At 42.1% G+C, this 22,632-nt stretch overlaps 1 protein-coding gene across 6 annotated transcripts in view; it reads right to left on the bottom strand.

Moving 5' to 3' along the window:
- magi2b (membrane associated guanylate kinase, WW and PDZ domain containing 2b) overlaps positions 1-22,632 on the bottom strand; it is a 173,466-nt gene that overhangs the window by 65,443 nt on the left and 85,391 nt on the right. For all 6 annotated transcript variants that reach the window (XM_079568557.1, XM_079568559.1, XM_079568558.1 and 3 more), the window contains exons 4-6: positions 5,910-6,134; positions 3,094-3,322; positions 2,332-2,411 (exon numbers count right to left, since the gene is read on the bottom strand). In XM_079568557.1, the coding sequence (XP_079424683.1) occupies positions 2,332-2,411; positions 3,094-3,322; positions 5,910-6,134 (534 nt within the window). The remainder of the gene's footprint in view (positions 1-2,331; positions 2,412-3,093; positions 3,323-5,909; positions 6,135-22,632) is intronic.

The raw sequence follows: 22,632 nt of genomic DNA, 5'->3' as shown, positions 1-22,632 counted from the left end.
CAGTGACTAACATAACAAAGTGTTTTCGAGACAGGCATAAATATTAAAAAATATATTGATATTTCTATCAAAAAGTTTTGATTTACGCCTTTAGCCCGTTTTACAAAGCGCAGTTGAAGCGCCATCATCGCTGTCTGGATGTGTAACGCTCTTTCTTCATGCTTCGTCACATTTTCCAAGAAAACGGCGAACTACAGGTACATTTACTTTTATATAAGTGTGTTAAGAACTCAGCAGCAGGGCTGGACTGGCAGAAAAAATCGACCCGGGACTTTTGGGTCAAGACCGGCCCTCTAAAAAAAAAAAACAGTCATATTCAATGCAATAGTCGAGGTGATGAGCAAAACAATAAGACCTTGGCTTGAACTAAAACAGTATAAGCTACGAATCGAGGACAACAGCTGCTTTTTGTTTCTGCCGAATTCAAGCTAACACCTCAGAGCACTCAACACTTTAATCTTGCCATTTACAATTTGATGGAACTTTTGTAAAATTACTAAAGAATCTTAAAATGTGCGTTCCGTTAATGAAGTTCTTCTCGCGACTGCAACACAAATAAACTTCTCAAAACCAACCAATTGATCCCACTGTCGATGAAGATGAAACGGTAAAACTCACCACAGAGTTAGAGAGGTGTGGAGTGAGAATAGAAGTCCCAAAAAGGCCAAACATTGTAAATCCTAACAAGATTTCCAAACTGCGCGCACTGACGACGAGGGACAAGACGGAGTCACCTGACAACTCCCAGCATGCACTTCTTTGCAAACATTTGTCTAAAATGTATAAAAAATAGAGGTCTAAGGTTCTGTGGGTTCTGGAGGGAGTTACAATAAACTATTTCCTCTTATATTCACAATGTGAGGGGCATGAGTGTTATGTCCCAGAGGCTCATTGCCCATTTTACGAGATTATCTGTGAACCATAACTCAAGAAAGCGTGCTACCAGCAGGGTATAAAAGGCGTCACATCCCTCTAGTGGAGAAATTGTAAATTGCATCTGAGTAACGATAGAGACTCTGATGGCTCTTCACGCTAATTGTGGGCCGGTGAAAGGAAATCACGGGCCTTATCTCGATCTGACTGGCCCAATCGGCCCAAAAGTATGTCGGCCCATCGGGAAAACTCCCGAATCTCCCAATGGCCAGTCCAGCCCTGCTCAGCAGCTAATACGTTTGATTAGGATATTCTTTAAACGCGCATGTGTTCAGTCAGACTGACGCGCTGTCCCGCAGCGGCTCTTCCTGGGAGGGTGGCCGGGTTTAGAGGCGCTTCCCTCGGTCAGTCTGCGCAGACGCCTCGGCTCAGTTACCGGTGTTGGAGCCGCTCTAAAGCGCGGCAGAGCTGGGTCCGTTTTGAATCGCTCAAGACTGACTTTTGTGACTTTAGTGCTGTCGATTTGTCTCTCCACAATATTTCAGTGGTGAGGGATTTAATCACTATTTTACACCTGAAGCCACGTAAAAGCGCGGAAGGGCATCTACAGCCCAACCCTCGCTGTGCAGCTGGTCAGACCTGGATAAGGACAGGGTCGTAGATATTGACTACTTTCTGTCTGAGTTAAAGTGCATATGAGTGGTGTATATCAGCGTGACACCTGCTGCTCTCCACCGTCTCCACGCGCACAACTTCATGTTTGGATTTTCGCAGTAGCTACATTTTTCTCACGTCAGTCTTTAATTAGAAATAGCCGTGTTTTGGGACCCACTAAAGCACTTGTGTAGCGCTCTGTCTAAATGATTGTTGTTGATAATAAGCCACGTTCATAATGTTTATATTTTTTAATGGCCGGTAATTCTTGCGAATGGCCGACATTTTACGACCCAGCCAGCCAAAGTGGCCGACAAAAAAAAAGTCTAGCGGAACCTCTGATATAAGTATTTCATATATAAAACATTTCAATCCAAAATTTGCTCCACTTACTTAACTTCTTCTTATAAATGAGCTTGCATTGAGGGACACCATTTTTCATGATTAAAAAAAGAAAGTTCCCAATGCCCCAACCATTCACATTTGGTATTATTGAAAAGCTCTAAATGTCCTATAGATGCCAAAAGGAGCAATTAGCTAGGGAGATATTCAGGTTTAGCATTACTGGTATTCAGGAGGATATATACCTTCAACATAACCTTTCAACAGACAATCAAAATGTGCATCACATTGTGCTGAAGCATTGTTAGCATTGTTGGGGATAGTTGATGCAACGATTAGCGTCTGACATTTAATTCCTCATAAACAGTTTGATAGAAGAGTGAGTCATGGGTAGACCGAGTAGGCAGGCGGAAACGCTGCACTCCCACAGGTGCTAAACCCAAAACTGGAACCAACACTCACCATCCTCATTGCACTCTTCTGGGGGCTTCGCTTTCTTCGCCAGCCGCGGGTCTAACCAGGACGTTGTTTTGGTGTTGTGACTGAAACAGAAAAACATGTTACATTGAAGACTTTAGATGTTATTGTCATGAACCGCGGGAGACTCAGGGCTGCGAGCACGATAGAAGAACAAATCTGACATTAGATAACTGTCTTTTTATTATATATTATTAATACAATATTTGTTTTGGCAGCAAATTGTGTGGACTAAAAGGCTGTAATGGAACGAAAGTCAGAGAGTCAGGATAAACGGAACGTTTCCATGAAAGTTGCCATGCAGTTTTGTTCTAGGTTGTGGTATTTCAGTGATTGAGTGATACACTGTGTGTGAGTTTGTCCAGTTAAAAAAGCTAGCAGCGCTAACGCCTCAGTGATGGGGACATCACTACAGCTAGGTGGTCCAGGTGGTCCAGGAGGTCCACAGCTGCTGAGATTCAAACGCCAAGAGGTTTAAGGCAGAGTTGGGAAATACTGAGGGAAACACTAAAGAGCACAGTTTGTACATTTTCTCTGCAGGGTGTACTCACTTTTACAAGCAGTGACATTACTTCAATGTCATCCCTATGGAAAGGGAAAATTTAATATTTGCAGAAATGTTGGGGGTGTATTCTCTTATGTGAGATACTGAATATTTTAAAGTGGTTAAAAATGATCTGTAATGAAGTGACTGTGTCCCACTCAGTGAAAGTTGCAGCATATGTACAGAACAACCATCTCTCTTACTCTATGAAGTAGACCTCGCCCTTCTCCGTGTAGGCCATCTCCCAGTTGTCGGGCAGCGGCCCGAGCTCCTCCTCGTTGGGGTCGGGCACTTTGGCGGGGGATTTGGAGGGGGACTTGGGCTCCTCATCTCCTTCTGCAGCTGGCTCAGTGGAGGCTGGAGTCAGGCCGGACCCTTCCACAGCCACCTCCCCAGAGGCGTCTGTGCTCTTGTCCTCGTGCTCACTGGACTCTGCAGCAGCAACAAATAAAAAAAAATGAAAAAAACATTGGCAGTGCTGTCCTCACAAAATACCACTCATATGCTGACCTGGATCCACGCCACACACGCCATGCGCCATGAGTCACAACACAACCCCCAGGAGAGGAGGCCATAGGAGAGGCGCAGTGTGAGGACAATGAGCATGAAAAACGTCAATGTCACGGATAGAAGGAATAAAGGCCGACAGGGTTCAAATGTCACGGGATGAGTCAAAAACCCAAGGAAAATTGGACGAGGAGAAAAGCTGGTAGCACAAACACCCTGAGACAGAGGACAGCCAAAAAAAACGCCTGGCCACATAACAAAACATGACTTTGCTTGTGCCGTCCTATAGGGCTTAATCTGTCATCTAAACAGCAGGACAAAAATACAGCTGCACTTATATGGAAAGATGTGCAGTCAAAAATAGCCAAACAGATGCCAGAGGAGAAATAATGCCTACAAACAAGCCAGATAGGCACGAGAAAGGGTAATAAGATCAGAACTGGAGAGAGAGGGGGAAACAGAAGAGAGGAAGGAGAAGAAGAAGGGAGAGAGAGGAGAGGAAGGAGAGAGAGAGGAGAATAATGCCTACAAACAGGCACAGGAAAGGGCAACAAGAGCAGGGCTGTAGAGAGAGAGGGGAGGGAGGAGGGAAGAGAGGGCGAGAGAGGAGGAGAGGGGGAGAGAGCAGAGGGAGGAGAGAGAGAGGGCAACAAGATCAGGGCTGTAGAGAAAGGCTTTAGGGGGAGAGAGAGAGAGGGAGAGAGAGAGAGGCGAGAGAAGAGAGAGGATGAAGAAGAGAGAAGGGAGAGGGAGAAGGGAATAGAGAGAAGAGGGGCAGTGAAACGAGAGGGAAGAGAAAGGAGAGAGGAAAGGGGCAGAGGGAGGAAGTAGGGATGAAGAGGAGGAGAGAAGAGAGGGAGTGAGAGGAAAGGAGAGAGAGAGAGATGAGGGCAGGAGAGAGGAAGAGGGGGAGAATGAAATACTAATAGAAGTAATAACACAGATCACAAGAGTGAGTTGACTCCTCACTTTTTTTAAAAAAACTAAAGCAGTAGCACATTAAAAGCAAAGGAATATACATGTGGGTACAATCTCAGAGGAATGAAATCCTGTGTTGGTTGAGCCCGTTGGTGAGATGCTGCTCTGTGGAGTTTGGGCTAGTCTACTCCAGGAGCAGCCGTAGCAGAGGACAAGCTCCAAACTAAGCTCTTTGTAAAGTGTAGATGTGTAGTCTAATAATCCAAATCCAAACGGGATGCCCCCCCCCCCCCCCCCCCCCCACAGCAGCAGTGTGTGCTCTGCTGCGGGGGGGTCGTGTGAGGCTTCCATTCTACTTTATTCTACAAAGTCTCTGCCACTGATGGAGCTGGAGCCACTACAGCTTTGTTTGTCAGATTGATCACTCCTTACAAGTACAGTCACAGACTCCATTAGCATCCCAGGTCTCCTCACTCTTTCTGATGAGACTGCATTGCATGATACAAACCTGGATCTCTTCACAGCCTGATTCTATTTCTAATGTTGGTAAATACTGTAAATCCTCGGGACAAGGCTGGCGTAGTGTCTCATTTGGTAAATGGATGGAGGTTATTGATGTGTTTCTCTCGTACCTGCACAGAGACGCTCCATTTCCATAGAAACTCACTCATTACTTATCTCACATCTGCTGGCATGGTATTGGTTCAAGCATGTAGCTCAGTATTATCAGCGACTCAGAGGAAGATCGTCCAAAAGCTTCCCAATATGGCTGATTAACTGGACTTTTGTATATCTCTAGAATGAAGAGTGTTACAGCCTGGCTGTTGTTTGCATCAGAGACGGGGGTCAGAGCTTTAAAATCAGCTCCCTCTGAATCTGCAGGAGGGGGTAATACAATTGTTGATGGGATGATTGATCCCCCAGGTGTCTCTGGCCAGAAAACCACAATTGCAACTTTGCCTGCACCGGGTCGGAGCACCAATACAAGCTAATAGACGAAGAAGAAGCTAACTTGTGTGTATGTGTGTGTGTATGCGCGCGTTCCTGTGTGTATGTGTGTATGTGTGCGTGTGTTTGTGTGTGTGTATGTGTGCGCGTGTGTGTGCGCGTGTGTGTGTGCGTGTGTGTGCGTGTGTGTGCGCATGTGTATGTGTGCGCGTGTGTGTGTGTATGTGTGTATGTGTGTGCGCGTGTGTGCGTGTTACTTCTGTCATGCACGAGCTTAATATAGAAGGTGCAGTTACACATATGACCTGAGGTGGCAGTAGTGAGCATGAAATTACCAACTTGCATCTCGTCTCTTTAATATAACATTCAAAGAATTTTATGGTTAAAAGTACAAAGTCAATGCAAAAACAAAAATGAACACCGTAGTAAAATCCCTTTAAGACTTAATTTGGTAATTTCTCTTATATCAACTTTTAATACTTTTTAAGACTCCACAGATACCCTTTATGTAATTCAAATGATTTAATTACAAAGTTATGATCACTTAATGTTGTCAATAAAACATTACCATTTGTGGATACAACACGACTGCAGCTCTGGGCTGAAGTGACTTCATGTAATATGCTGTTAAAAGTTGCAGGTGTACCTGGAGTGATGGCCACACCGTTGCCGTTGACGACTGGGCTCTCCTCCTCCTCCTCCTCGGGTGGCTCCAGGCTGGCACGCTGCTCCATGTTGCTAACGGACTGGTTCCTCTTCCTCTTGCCCTGGGCGCTGGGCCGGGCTCCAGGCAGCAGGGCCTCACTCACATTCAGCGGAGGGGCCGCGGGGGACGGCTCCGCTGGAGGTTTGGGCGTCCCGTAGAAGTTATCTGGAAGGAAGACGGACAGAACACACAGGGGTTAGTGAGAGGGAAGTCTGGAAAACAAAGCACATACATGATCAAAGAAACGTGTTCAATATAGACATGTCCAATGTTATTGACTAGCAATGATCACACATGACCAACATACAGGGAAGTAGTGAAAAAATACACAGACAGCTCAATATAGAGCACAATGCACTGGAGACTTGTGCTTCACAACTAGAAGGTCCCAGGTTTGATTCCTGGGTGGGGCCTTTCTGTGTGCAGTTTGCATGTTCTCCCCGTGTCTACCTAGGTTTCCTCTGGGTACTCCGGTTTCCCCTACCACTAGAAACATGTACAATAGGCCAGGATGAATGAGAAATTCGAACACAGACTCTGTTACAGGTTTCCTCAAAGACACTGTTTCTGAAATATAGTTTCTGATATATTGTAGGTAATCCATGCTTCTTCAAATGTGTTTAACAAATTGGTTGTGACAATTAGATGCTATTAATACTTGAGATTTCGGGGGAGAAAGTCGTGGGCAGTTGTTTTTGTCTTTGCAGGAGTGCTTCACAGTTTTAAGGATTGAACACTTTAATAATTTGTGTATGAAATTTCAATTGATAACATTTAAAATCATCCACAAGTTGTTTCTTCCAGTATATTTCATCGATTTTATAATTGCATCATTTTGGGAAGTGGGTCTTTTTTCATACATCGTTGAATTGGATGAGTTGGTTTTGGAGCGGTTCACTTTTTGAATCAGAAGTGAATTTGTGTGTTCAAAAGAGGAATGAATTGTCTCCAGTGAGTGCAAGAGTTTTGGGAAGTGTGAGAGATGTGGCTCTCGTTCAGATTGGGGACATGTGGTGTGTTCGTATCTGACCAGCACACCTGGGTTTACAGCAGACGCCAGGAAGCAGAAGTCACTCACAGGAGAAACCTTTCTGTGTCTGGACATGTGGAGCAGATGCTCAAAGACATTCTTTCAATGAAGAAAATGGAGCAAATTCAGTCATGGGACTTGGATGCCCAGTCCCTCTCTCGTCACCGTTAGCTATTGCTAAAATCTATCCACTGTAAATGCATACTCTCCTTAATCTGTGGTACGTGAGTTGTTTTGACACCTCACACGGCTGTTAGGACTCTGAACTGCAGAGAGCTCCAGGCATCAGATCAAATCCACTCATATTTAAGCACATCTTCAGTAACATTAGGGTGATGGTGAGTAGAAGGAGGAACCGTGTCTGAAGTCATCTCGCTCAAAGCCATGTGAGGGCCTGGCTCGGCGCTGCTTCAGAAACATGACAGTTGCTTTTGCTGCATAATGATGCACAAAGGCTTATTAATACATTAAGTTTGAAACATGTGGGACCAAAAGTAAAACTCTGTGTCATGCAGCTAAGTGACATCAACTATTATAAATCTACAAGGCGCTGCTGTCGCCCAGAGAGGAACTGACCATATTTGGATTACAGCGTCCTCTCAGTCACCTTTCGCAGTACATGAGAATACAAAATGTGTCAATATTTGTGAATGAATAAGCCTGGGAAAAAGGCTGCTGTGGTGTTGCAGTTAATTCTACTTCATAAAGAAGCATCCTACAGGGGACGTTTTGTTTTATTATTAAAACCAAGATGTTAAAGGAGAAAAAATGCAAAAAAAATTACAACTGACCACTGCGTGAAAATTTACTCTTGAAAAAAATATTAAGCAAAAATATAATATATAATAAATATAATAATACCCCTCCTAGAACTCCCACCTTAACGTGGTGGGGTTTGAGAGCCCGAATGATCCTGGAGCTCTGCTGTCGAGGGCTTCGTGCCCCTGGTAGGGTCTCCCAGGGCAAACAGGTTCTAGGTGACGGGGCAGACAAAGAGCGGTTCAGAAGCCCCTTATGAGAGACCAACAGGCCTGAGAATCGTGAGGTCGTCCTTCTGTGGACCCACCACCTGCAGAAGGAGCCATAGGGGCTGGTGCAGTGTGATTTGGGCAGCTCCAACAGCTGTCCCCACAACCCGTCAACGGAAAAGTGGAAGAAAATGGAGGGATGGATGAAATATAATAATATATATAATATAAAATATATTTTAGCCAAGACTTGAGCCAACATTACACTTGTTCGTACATTATTGTTACACTGTTTTAATGTTTGGTGCTGCTCCATGTGAGGCAGGTGCATATTCTCATTGTGGCAAGACACTTTGCCTCCCATGCCTGACACAGGTGTATGGGTGAGTGGTTCCTTGATATAAAGCGCTTTAAGCCTAATATAGGTAAAAATGTGATAATGTCCAGTATATTTACGTATAAACTCCAGGTGTGGTATTGGGTGTGTTTTGGGTAATGTGTGCTACTGTGTGTGTCAGGAACAGTGTCCACACGCAGAGATGAAACCAAGCTGTTTTTCAAATGCACAAAAGTAGAAGTCACGTTCTAATAAATCACTTTGAAATAATTTGCATCTCTCTGGTGTGAGCTGTAAAACCTGCTCTGCTTCTTCCCAGACTTTTTCCGAAGCATATCTGGAAGACGGCCATGTCCCAGTGCTGCCGTGAGGCCGTGCACGTGGGGGATTTGCTGGTTCATTTGCCCAGTAGCCCTTTTTCACACGCGTGTGCTAAAAGACTGTGTGTTTGCATGTTCCGCGCGGATCTTTCCGCTTGTTTACAGTGGATGTTTCCCTCACCAGAGCGCTCTTCTGCCCACTGGGGGGAAGCTGTCTCGTTCTGGGTGGCTGAGCCGGAGGAGCTGCAACTCAATTTGTACTGCGCATTAATGTCAAATGTTTCACATAAATATGGGGAAGAGAGAGGTGGCTTAAAGTAGGGCTGCATGACAAACTAAAAATATCATCTTACATCAGCTAATGCGCTCTATCCAAATAATAATGCAGAGTTCTTCTTCCCTAGAGTTCCCTCATGCACATTCTGAGCTAAAAACTCACTGTCACATTTTCAGAAACATAACTGGAGGTTTTATTTCATTCATTAACATATTTAGGCTGTTAATTATGGCTTTTGTAATTAATTCATCACATTTAAGCATTATTTATTTCAGGGTTGTATTTATTTTTCAGAGGTATAGTTTCAATGCTTCTTTGGATTTTCCTCCATTTGAACTTATTTTGGTGGAGATTTGTGCACCATTTATCCAGGCAGAATCACATTTAATGATTTTTAATGCCCAAATACCCCTCCTGGAACCGCCACCTTAACGTGGTGGAGGGGTTTGAGCACCCGAATGATCCTAGGAGCTCTGTTATCGGGGACTTCGTGCCCCTGGTAGGGTCTCCCATGACAAACAGGTCCTAGGTCCTAGGTCAGACAAAGAGCGGTTCAGAAGCCCTTTATGAGAGACCAACAGGCCCGGATAAAACCATGAGGCCGTCCTTCTGTGGACCCACCACCTGCAGGAGGAGCCATAAGGGGAAGGTGCAGTGTGATTTGGGCAGCTCCAACAGCTGCTCCCATGACCCGGCAACGGACAAGTGGAAGAAAATGGATGGATGGATGGATGGATGGATAATGCCCAAATATTATATTTGAATGCAACAAACAAACGGCACATATTTCCTTTCTTAATGTTACGGCCCCAGGCCTCCAGGCTCCTCCTTTTTGCATATTAGTTTTTTGTGTGACTTAAACGTGTTATTTTTGTACATGGAAACGTGGTTGTGTGAGCTCTGGCCTGCGATTGGTGGACTGGGTTCCAGCTCGGCTCTGGTTGGCTGCTTGTCCCCGGTCCTGATTGGTGCGGCGTCAGAACACCAGGCCAATCATTTGACACCTGTTGCTGCAGCCACACTGGCCACATGGGGTCATGTTAGATCTCTATGCAGTTAAGAACTACAGCTTCAGCAGCATTTGGCCAATCCGTCCTTAAGGCCCTTTTATAGTCGAGCGGCCGGTCCCGCCCACCACAACCCCGTCCGCTGGCTTGACGCAAGCCAGAATCCTTTGAACTTCACCGTTGCTCCAATATCTTCATGAAAATTAACTTGGAAGAGAGACTGAAGGATCTTTTGGTGCGTTTTCTCGTTTTGCGAAAGGATCAGCTAATCACGACGCTTGCATTCTGCAGCACTATGAAGTGGTGTCACCACTTTGTTGACATTATATGAATTAATTCTTAGATACAATACTGGAATATAGACGAGTATTTCACTGAGTCTAGAGGTGTGTCTCTGATTCAAGTTTGACTAATAATACGATACGACGGCACCAAAACAAGACTCTCTCTCCTGCATTGGGCTCATTTGTGTGTTTGTGCCTCGTGTGGAAAAGCAGATGAACTGCGTGGCTCATTTCTTTAAACTTCTCTTGTTCATAGCGCTTCAATCATGGGGCTATTGTCTTTATTTGATCAGAAATACAAAGATAATACATCGGTTTAGTACGGAGCCCGCCAGGGAACATCAAGGGATTTTTTATTGTGTTATTTCGAATACTTTGCAAAATAACGCAAAAGTTCTAAAACACAATAGTTTTGCGATTTAACACAATAATCATATTTGGGGAGAGAACGAGGTCGCTCACAGCGTCTTCGGAGCATAGACTCTGCTCTATCATCCTCCACACACAATGGAGCATGAATGGGGGCCTTTAATTGACCTCTCCCTTGGGTTTAAAATACAAAGAATCAAGATTAGTGCTGGCCAACAGACATAGTGTGAAAAAAAGGTTTTTGTCAAGATTTGGTCAAATAATTAGGCCAAATTTATGATTTGTTTTGCAAATTGCGTCGCTTCATGGAGCAACAAAGCACTTGATTTGATTTGTAGGTAATGAATTTCATTGCCAAGGCACTTCAACATTTTATTTCTAAAGTTTTTAGTCCCCCTTTCAAGTTTTATTTTGTATTTTCAGATAAGTTTCATCATCTCTGACTGCTTTTAATTGTTTTATTTTTAGCTTTTATAATGAATTTCACCCCTCAGCGCTTCAGAATCCCCCTCCTCAGCAGACCCTCTCCTCTCCCCTGGAGGTATCTTCTGTCTGTGTAGGCTCTCAGTCGTCCAGGAGTTGTCCATCTTTAATGAAGGTTCTTGAGTCATCTTCTGTACTCTGAAGTTGAAGTGTAGAACGTTTTGCCTCTTCATCTAAAAGGCTTCTGTCTGTTTGTCCAGGTTGTAACACTAAAGGTTTGCAACATTTCATCAAACAGAACGGGGAAGTGGAAGAAAATCTCAGCCAATACTGCAGGTCAACTTGTTTCAGACGAAAATGTTGGTAATTTCAGTGACCTTGTAGTAAAAATTGTGAAAAATTGTTGAGCGATGTCCTTATTGTCCAATACATTTCGATTTTAGATCTAGATTAGATTTAGATTTAGATTACATCTAATGATGTTTAAAGGAATAGGCCATCGTTTTTACATACTGAGATATGCTCTTACCTCACTTTAGCCGAGTTAATATATCCCCGTCTGGTCTTTGTCCGTGCGCTCTGCCAGGCAAACGGAGCACATACGCAGCCTCTCCCACATATCACATAGCTCCAAAAAAGCTCACGATAGAAGCTACCAAGCTCTTCCACGTGTTCCCTATTTAAATAAAGTTACGTGAAGTGTTTTCATGCGAAGTATATTTACACAGAAATGTAGCATGTCGATTTTATAAGCAAATAAAAAGGGGGACTATATTGTGAGGCGTAATGATACGAGGAGTAAAACGTCCGCGCAGTAACTCCTAAAGGTTATTGACGGAAGTGAGCGGGGGAAGTCTTTAGGAGTTACTGCGCGGACGTTTTACTCCTCGTATCATTACGCCTCACAATATAGTACCCCTTTTTATTTGCTTATAAAATCGACATGCTACATTTCTGTGTAAATAAACTTCGCAAGAAAACACTTCACGTAACTTTATTTAAATAGGGAACACGTGGAAGAGCTTGGTAGCTTCTATCGTGAGCTTTTTTGGAGCTATGTGATATGTGGGAGAGGCTGCGTATGTGCTCCGTTTGCCTGGCAGAGCGCACGGACAGGGACCAGACGGGGATATATTAACCCGGCTAAAGTGAGGTAAGAGCATATCTCAGTATGTAAAAACGGTGGCCTATTCCTTTAAGGCCTTGATTTTTGTTGCCTTGTGGAATCCCTGCTGTGTGAATAAACAAGTTTGACATCCATTCATATTTTTTATTGATTAAATAATTATTAAGTAATTAATTGGAGTAAACCGTTGAAAGTCCCAGCCCTAGAATAATAAAAAACAGTTCTATGGTCACAAACAGAGCACTGCTACCCTTCTGCAACACGCCTGGAGAGATCAGCCAGTGCACACCATGCACCAAAACATCAACAACAGCAACCACTCCTATACCACACAGTGAAGATAAAACGAGGCCTGTAGAAAAACACACATTCTGTAAAAGTTTGGCTTCCACTAAGAGATTAATAAAAGGAACAGTGATGTAACATGGATCTGTAAAGCCTTCACAGCCAGGGGTCTGTTTGTTAGCCGTCTCATTAGCCACCAAGCCACTAACAGCTGCAGGTATGAGGCTGGTGAAGTCATTTAGATATCGCTGACACAACACCTGGGACATCTGTGGTATCAGCATTAAATCTGATGCTTTATTATCACAACAGGGACTTGCCTAAATGTATCATGTTATACTCTTATATCACAAAAACAATTTCAGGAGGGACGGCTGGAATCAATGGGCTCGGTGGGCTAAGGCCCTCCTGTCATTTTTTTGACAAAAGAAAGAAGAAATTATGTTTTTCTTTTTTTTTTCATTCAAAGCTAATTGCCTAATGTCATTACTGTGTAAATCATTGTACTTGTATACATCTGATCATGGTTTTCACCACAAGAACAAAAAAGGGCGCCCTTTTGCAAGAGGCAAAGGCGCAAAGCACATCGTTCCGTCACTCGGACAATCTAAATTCGCCAGAAGCCTGAGCCTCCCCGTGCACCAGGCACAAGATCTGGCTCTGTGAGTCTGGGCCAATCACAGAGCAGAACACCACGCTGAAGACTCTGAGTCTGGACCTATCACAGAGCAGAACACCACACTGAAAACTCTGAGTCTGGACCTATCACAGAGCAGAACACCACGCTGAAGACTCTGAGTCTGGACCTATCACAGAGCAGAAAACCATGCTGAAGACTCTGAGTCTGGGCCTATCACAGAGCAGAACACCACACTGAAGACTCTGAGTCTGGACCTATCACAGAGCAGAACACCACGCTGAAGACTCTGAGTCTGGACCTATCACAGAGCAGAACACCACACTGAAGACTCTGAGTCTGGACCTATCACAGAGCAGAAAACCATGCTGAAGACTCTGACTCTAGAGTTATGACAGAGTCATGATAGAGTCATGATAGAGTTATGACAGTCATGATAGAGTCATGATAGAGTTATGACAGAGTCATGATAGAGTCATGATAGAGTTATGACAGAGTCATGATAGAGTCATGATAGAGTTATGACAGAGTCATGATAGAGTCATGATAGAGTTATGACAGTCATGATAGAGTCATGATAGAGTCATGATAGAGTTATGACAGAGTCATGATAGAGTCATGATAGAGTTATGACAGTCATGATAGAGTCATGATAGAGTTATGACAGAGTTATGATAGAGTTATGACAGAGTCATGAGAGAGTTATGAGAGAGTTATGACAGAGTTATGATAGAGTTATGACAGAGTCATGATAGAGATGACAGAGTCATGATAGAGTCATGATAGAGTTATGACAGAGTTATGACATGATAGAGTTATGGCAGAGTCATGAAAGAGTTATGATAGAGTTATGACAAAGTCATGATAGAGTTATGACAGAGCCATGATAGAGTTATGATAGAGTTATGACAGAGTTATGATAGAGTTATAATAGAGTTATGATAGAGTTATGTTAGAGTTATGATAGAGTTATGATAGAGTTATGACAGAGTTATGACAGAGTTATGATAGAGTTATGATAGAGTTATGTTAGAGTAATGACAGAGTTATGACAGAGTTATGATAGAGTTAGGATAGAGTGGTGTTAGAGTTATGATAGAGTTACGACAGAGTTATGATAGGGTTATGTTAGAGTTATGATAGAGTTATGACAGAGTTATGTTAGAGTTATGATAGAGTTATGACAGAGTTATGATAGAGTTATGATAGAGTTATGACAGAGTCATGATAGAGTTATGACAGAGTCATGATAGAGTTATGATAGAGTTATGACAGAGTTATGACAGAGTTATGATAGAGTTATGACAGAGTCATGATAGAGATGACAGAGTCATGATAGAGTCATGATAGAGTTATGACAGAGTTATGACATGATAGAGTTATGGCAGAGTCATGAAAGAGTTATGATAGAGTTATGACAAAGTCATGATAGATTTATGACAGAGTCATGATAGAGTTATGATAGAGTTATAATAGAGTTATGATAGAGTTATGTTAGAGTTATAATAGAGTTATGATAGAGTTATGACAGAGTTATGACAGAGTTATGATAGAGTTATGAAAGAGATATGTTAGAGTAATGACAGAGTTATGACAGAGTTATGATAGAGTTAGGATAGAGTTACGACAGAGTTATGATAGGGTTATGTTAGAGTTATGATAGAGTTATGACAGAGTTATGTTAGAGTTATGATAGAGTTATGACAGAGTTATGATAGAGTTATGATAGAGTTATGACAGAGTCATGATAGAGTTATGACACAGTTATGACAGAATTATGATAGGGTTATGTTAGAGTTATGATAGAGTTATGACAGAGTTATGTTAGAGTTATGATAGAGTTATGACAGAGTTATGATAGAGTTATGATAGAGTTATGACAGAGTCATGATAGAGTTATGACACAGTTATGACAGAATTATGACAGAGTTATGTTAGAGTTATGATAGAGTTATGATAGAGTTATGACAGAGTTATGTTAGAATTATGCCAGAGTTATGTTAGAGTTATGATAGAGTTATGATAGAGTTATGACAGAGTTATGTTAGAATTATGACAGAGTTATGTTAGAGTTATGTTAGAGTTATGATAGAGTTATGATAGAGTTATGACAGAGTTATGTTAGAATTATGACAGAGTTATGTTAGAGTTATGATAGAGTTATGATAGAGTTATGACAGAGTTATGATAGAGTTATGATAGAGTTATGACAGAGTTATGATAGAGCTATGATCGCTGCTTCACTCACTCGGGCGCATTACATACGACGTCATGACAAACACTGGGGAAAATCAGATCTAATCGTTTCAAAGGAGTTCACCCCTCCCACCTGATAACGGAGCTCAACTGTGAAGTTCCAGACCCTTGTATAAAATGCAATGAGTTCGAGGGTCTGGTAACACCAAGCTACAACAGTCTGGGGACCATGGCCGAAATGTACGCATTGGATTTGGGGGCCTTCACAGAACGAGGAGGGACGGCAAGACAATGACTCACTATTCTATATCCGGAAGCTTGTAGTTTTTTTGCGGATAACACAAAAAAAATTCAGTTTATTTACAGATCCAACATGACAGCAGCGACTCCATCTTTTGATCAAGCTGTAGACCGTGTTCTAAATAGTTTAATACATCATCTCATACGATGATACGATTGGCTATGGCTACAAGCAGACACATATGATAGACATTTGTAGCGCCCAATAAACGGCTATGGACAATCTATCCTAACTCTATCCTAACTCTATCATAACTCTATCCTAACTCTATTCTAACTCTGTCATAACTCTATCATAACTCAATCATAACTCTATCATAACTCTATCATAACTCTATCATAACTCTATCATAACTCTGTCATAACTCTATCATAACTCTATCATAACTCTATCCTAACTCTATCATAACTCTATCATAACTCTATCATAACTCTGTCATAACTCTATCATAACTCTATCATAATTCTATCATAACTCTTGGGGTCATTCCTTGCACATTCCAAGGCTTCAATTTAATTTTTTGGATATTTGGGAGCTGAGCCAGGACGGATTGAGGAGCTTCCTTTACTTTCGTATCCGCCGCCATTGCCGAACTACAACCAGCAAATCGGCTCAAATGCTTGACGTCACCTACAAGCCCCGCCTCCCCCGCTCGCTGAATGGTAGGTAGAAAGTCAACCGACGTAACACAGCCACTGAGATCAAGCCCAGATGTACATGTAGGGAAATTATAATTGAGCGGAGTTTACGGATGGCTATATGGCTATACATGTTTTTGATTGTGTTTTTATTGTGTTTGTATTAGAGGTGGGCATAGATTTTTTTTTTTTAATCTAGATTAATCTAGATTAATTTTGAAATTAATCTAGATTAATCTAGATTAAAATGGCTCGCTTGGATTCTGCCGAAGCCATTCAGAATATGTGTGCTACCCAAATAATGACTAAAAGTAAGTCTTTGAGAACGAGTTTCTCAAGTCAGGTGGTGCGTTAGACCAGGGGCTCATCTCCTGTTTCCAAAATGCATCACAAACTGCTTGAGAACGTTCTACTATGATAATTGGTGATGAAAATAATTCATGTCAATAAGATGCACTTGTGTTTCCTAACTGTTTATTCAGTTAAACATTAATAGGCCTACATTAGAGGTCCTGATGAACTGTTTACAGTCAGTAGCTTTGTGTTAATCAATTTTCTGGTGACAAACTAAATCTCCTCTTCTGCACAATATGACCTGCTAAAGAAAAAAGTCTCTCACATGGGACAGTTGTGGCAGGAGTCCTCAAGTATTTACAGGTAATGTGGGCCATCTTACCAGATCAGAAAATATAGGCCTTGTAAGGATTCTAACGAAATCTGAACAAACCTCTGACTCATGCTTTGCTTACACGCTACACAACAAGAAGACCATGTCACTGAGATGAGCTGATAGACAATGGTCCACACCATAATCATTCTGAACATAACGCAAAGTACAGATAATATACAAACACATAGACACAAACAACTGACTCACTGACAGGCCTCACCCTCTCTGCGTAGAGGAGTGCAAGACTAGGATAAAAGGCGACTGTCAACGGAGTTCTGGACTTCACTTCTTCTCTTTCTCTGAAGTCACCAGCTGGTTATACAACTTTGTAACTAGGAACAATGGCAATAAAAGCCTTATCTTTGAGACGACTTCTATCTCCAGTGTATGCTTTGGCTATATCCAAATAACTGTTCTCGCGTGATACAAAAGAACCAGATCCTAACAATTGGTGCCGTGACCCGGATATCTTCGCGAGAGTAGAGGATCGCTCTTATTTTTTGAAAATATTTATTGTACATTTTTTTTCCGTCAGTGCTGAGACAGGCCAAACAGGAGCAGACGTGGGAGCCGCAGCCTGAGGACGTGACCACTCAAAGGGGAAAGAGGCCTCAGAACAAGGTAAGCAGAAAACCTTTTCTAAATTTCTGCCACGCTCTCGCGTGTTATTTCCCTATATTTGAGTGGCCTCGCTCTTAAGGTTTGGTACTTCCCTATTTAAATTTTGACATACACTGATCAAAGGCAAAAGAAAAGTGACAAAAAAGATTGCCGTTCCTTCTTACAAGGATTCCTTAGATAACAGTTAAGGTTTCATTTAAGTTCCGTGCGCAAACACGTCGAGAAAACTAGGTAAACTACAAAAATAAAAATAAAAAATAAAAATACAAAAATACAAAAATATAAAATAAAATTTTTTTGTTCCGTGCGAAAACACGTCGAGAAAACTAAGTTCCGTGCGCAAACACGTCGAGAAAACTAAGTTCCGTGCGAAAACACGTCGAGAAAACTAAGTTCCGTGCGAAAACACGTCGAGAAAACTAAGTTCCGTGCGAAAACACGTCGAGAAAACTAGGTAAACTACAAAAAAGAAAAAAAAAAAAAAATACTAAAATATATATAAAAAATAAAAAATAAAAAATAAAATATTTGTTCCGTGCGCAAACACGTCGAGAAAACTAAGTTCCGTGCGAAAACACGTCGAGAAAACTAAGTTCCGTGCGCAAACACGTCGAGAAAACTAAGAAAGCGCGCAAAAAATCATAAAAAAACATATAAATAAAATAAAAATATATTAAAAAAATAAATAAATAATAAAAAAAAATAGTTACAAAATGGATAAGAAGGAAATGAGGGAGGATGCAACCATAAATAGTGAAATATTTGAACAAGTGTGCCCAAAATGGGTCGAAGCAGACCCAGAAACTGTTAGAGGAATGATGCTTAAGTTAATCAGAGAATGGATGCCAGGAAAATCTAAAACCGATATTATAGTGAGAGTGGGAGACCTAAAGCAGTGGATGGAAAAAGCAAAAAAATATGATATAATTACTAGCAATTACTAACATTGACCATAAGATACAGGGACTTTTGGAGCAGGAACAAGATCCTAAAATTTTCAAAGGGAAAATAGTACAAGACAAAGTAAAAAAATTAACAGCTATGTCGGCATTAAATGTGTGGATCATGAAGACATGGTATAATATTGCCCAGAGAGAGCAGAAGAAAGACACAACAGTAGAGGAGATAGTGCCCTTTGACCAGATAGCTCAGTGCAGCCAGGCTCCTCAGCACTCTGAGCAGATAACCACAGCACACGTCTCACCCTATGCTGATGTGATTCAAGCACTGAAAGATTTGGCAAAAGCAGAGTTAGTTGCAGAACAAACACCCACTGTACAGGCCCCTATGATTTCAATCAAAGAAGGAATATTAAATTGTGATGACTTTGCCTTGAACACAACCAGCGAGGACCCAGGTTTTTTGGCATTAGAAACAAAACTGTTGAAAGAACAACATGAGTACTCTAGACAAAAACTAGAAAAAGAGCACGAATATACCAAATTGTGGGAAGAACAGAACAAATTGCAGCGAAGGGCCTTAAAAGACGGGGAGGAGCGTAGAGTAGGGCTACAGCACTTAACAAAACTAACAGAAGAAATGAGGGAACTAAAAAGAAATATGGAGGAGCAAAAAGATGCATGGAAAGCAGAGGAACTAGAAGAATTAGAGAACCTAAAACAAGAATTACTTAGAAACAGAACAGCAGAGGCGAGTCACAGTGGGGCACAGGGTGATACAATAACAAGGGGGGACACAAATATCAGTCACCAGCTTGCCCTATCAGAGAGTGAAGGGGAGGAGGACACAGAGGAAGAGTGGGACGAGGAGAAGGAAATCATAAAAATGAAGTTACAAGAACAAAAAGAAGAGACAGAAAGGCTAAGGAAAAAAGTCATAGAAGAGAAAGAAGAGAAGCAGTTGAAAAAAAACATGATAAGATTAGAGAAATTGAAGAAACAATTAGGAGTCGTAGAAAAAGAGCTGTCCACAACCAGGAGTGGGAAACAGTTTAAAACAAATGCCGCAGGGACAAAACCGAAAGGAAAGGGAGGGAAAAAATTCAACGCATACACTGACATCACCCTGGCCATGCCACTAATACTAAAGAACAATGAGATAGGGAGAGAAGAACAAACTTACACCCCATTTTCGATGAATGATGCTGAACTATTCAGGGCAAAGCTGCCTCCGCTCAGGGAGGGGGGAGGACCCTGGATTTCAGCATTTGCGGATCTTACTACAGGACACACACTAGCCCTGGGAGACATAAGAATAGCGTTGAAGGGACACATTTCAAGAGCAGAAATGGCCATGCTTGAGCAAGATCTAGGTACAATAGAGGAGCCAAACCACACCCCTTTTTATGGTTACTTGGAGGACCTGTGGAAAATTTTGAGAGAAAAATATCCAACTAAAATAGATGCTGGACGCCTAACACAGGAAAAGTGGAGAAATAGGGAGTCAGGAGCGGATTATTTACAGAGAATTAAAACTTTATGGGTTCAACAGTTAGGCGCAGAATTAAACAACCAAACAATGGTGCTATACAGGAATGCAGTTGAGGCCGGATGCCCAGAGCCAGTGAAAAACAAACTGATAGAGACCGTAGGGTTATCATCAATGCCTCTAGAAGGATGGAAAGAGCATGTGTGCCATCACATAAACGCCCACAATGAGCATAACGAAAAACAGGAAAGCCAGCTTAGAGAAGTGCAGTTGCAATTAGCCAAATTGAACCTAGAAAATTCAAGAAAACAAATTAATGCCGAAAGAAAACTGTTAACACAAAAACAGACTTCCTCAGATGTTGCAATAATTGAGGAGTCCCTGGCTGCACAGATGTTTGCTTCGGTACAAGGGCCATGTCAAATGGAGAGCGTACAATGTCACAATTGCCAAAATTTTGGCCATTTTGCCAGAGGCTGTCCCTACACCGGGGGGCCAAGGAATAATAATTACCGTAACAACAGGGGAAGGGGATGGAGAGGACAGTATGGAAACCAAATGCAATACTTTAATATGTACCATGAGAACTATGTGCCACAACAACAGGGGGTGTACATGCCCATGGTTCAGCCTGCTCTACCACAACCACAGCAGTATTTAATGACACCAAACCAACAGCCACAGGCAATTGCTTACTACCAACCTGCACAGGGGGTAGGTGTAAATCAACAGGGGGTGCAAGGTGCCCAGTACACTCTACCTAATGCACATAACCTACCACCACTCTAAGGGTCCAACAGGGGGAGTTGTGAGGCTGGAAAGGAATGTGGTACTGTAGGGCCAAAACAAATATTGTGTTGAATACATGAGAATACTAAAACTCTGCTGTGAAGTTTTTATACCAAGGTGCACAGGACACGCTTGTCGAGGAACCCAAGGACAGGGTCCTGGAGTAAATACAGGAAGGAGACTCGGTGATGACAAGATTGAACAGCCAGAGGTGGTAAGAACCTCTTGATTATGATTTTGTATTTTAAAATTTAGTACTTATGATATACTTGGTTTTCTTGTGGGGAGGTTGTTTCAGTTTAGCCTTGTGTGTGCTGTTCATTGCAGATTTGTTTGGGTCATAGGGGAATGTTTGGGGCTCTGTTCATGGGACTGTTGGGCCTGGAGTGTGGTTTGGCCTTGGTGGTGGTTTCTTGCTTAGCAGTTTTCAAAAACATTTTTTTTCTTTTTTCTTTGGATTAAACTTTGGAAGAAAGGGAACTATATTGGGTATTAATTTAGTTAAAATAACAAATAATAGTAATTGTCTCGTATTTCTGGGGATTGACCATAAGACAGATACATTTTTTGATTGGGATAAGAATTGACAATACATGTTTTGAACTGAATTGAATTAAAAAAGGCCATAGACACAGTCATTTATAAAAGTAGTAGACAAACCCCAAATTTGCCAGGTAAGACAATTGGAAAATAACAAAGTTAGACATGGGGGTGAGGGAGAGTAGGGTGACGTCCCCCCTTTTTTCCCCTCTAATTCTGTTACAGATATTGGTGAGATGGAGATCCTGAGGCTGGAATCCTTGGACGTGAAAGTCTAGGGTCGACATTACTGATACACAATGTTGCTAAAGTTAATCACACATGATAACGCTGTGCTTTGCTAGAAATAGTTGTAGGTTTGCTTAATTAGATTATTGGGAGGTACACGATGTTTAGTAATAAAAATAATACACTATGTGCTTTGCAAAAAAAAACAAAAAACACGCTACATGCTGGCATTGACTGGAGCGGAAAGGGTGGCAGAGCTGATTTGGGGGGGGGTCAGCATCACGTTAAAGCCACGCCTAGCTATGGAGGTGAAGGTGGAATGTCACTATACATAGGATCACACACAACACAAGCTGAAATTCAGTTAGTTTAGAGTTAATTAAAGGCTAATTTAGACTGTTTAGTTTTAAAACTTAATATTATACTTACTCTTAGGGAGTAAGTAACAGGGGGATTGTAAGGATTCTAACGAAATCTGAACAAACCTCTGACTCATGCTTTGCTTACACGCTACACAACAAGAAGACCATGTCACTGAGATGAGCTGATAGACAATGGTCCACACCATAATCATTCTGAACATAACGCAAAGTACAGATAATATACAAACACATAGACACAAACAACTGACTCACTGACAGGCCTCACCCTCTCTGCGTAGAGGAGTGCAAGACTAGGATAAAAGGCGACTGTCAACGGAGTTCTGGACTTCACTTCTTCTCTTTCTCTGAAGTCACCAGCTGGTTATACAACTTTGTAACTAGGAACAATGGCAATAAAAGCCTTATCTTTGAGACGACTTCTATCTCCAGTGTATGCTTTGGCTATATCCAAATAACTGTTCTCGCGTGATACAAAAGAACCAGATCCTAACAGCCTCTGTTTGTGAGCGTGTGAAACATGTGCGTGTCTCCTGATTGGTCAACAGAGTCAACAGTGTCACGTGATCACTGTCACAACAACGCAGCTCATGCTGCTGCAGCTACTACGAGCTTCAACCTGGCGATAGTTCTGTCAAAATGGAGATAAACGTCGACAACACGAAGATGCGGGACGTATGTCTTTGGATTTGATAAGAAAAGGAAACGGGCCTCAGCCGCGAGGTCGGAGGAGACAGAAGCTAACGGACTCGGAGAAAAGTAGCTGTAAAGTTCGTCTACAAACTCAGTAAGTGCTGCGGTTAAACTCTGCTCGCGGTTGAAATTTACCTGGGAAAGGCTCTCGTGAAC

The sequence above is a fragment of the Gobius niger genome (genome assembly GCF_951799975.1).
Source record: "Gobius niger genome assembly, chromosome: 12".
Classification (NCBI taxonomy): domain Eukaryota; kingdom Metazoa; phylum Chordata; class Actinopteri; order Gobiiformes; family Gobiidae; genus Gobius; species Gobius niger.
This window is presented reverse-complemented; position numbering and strand designations above follow the sequence as displayed.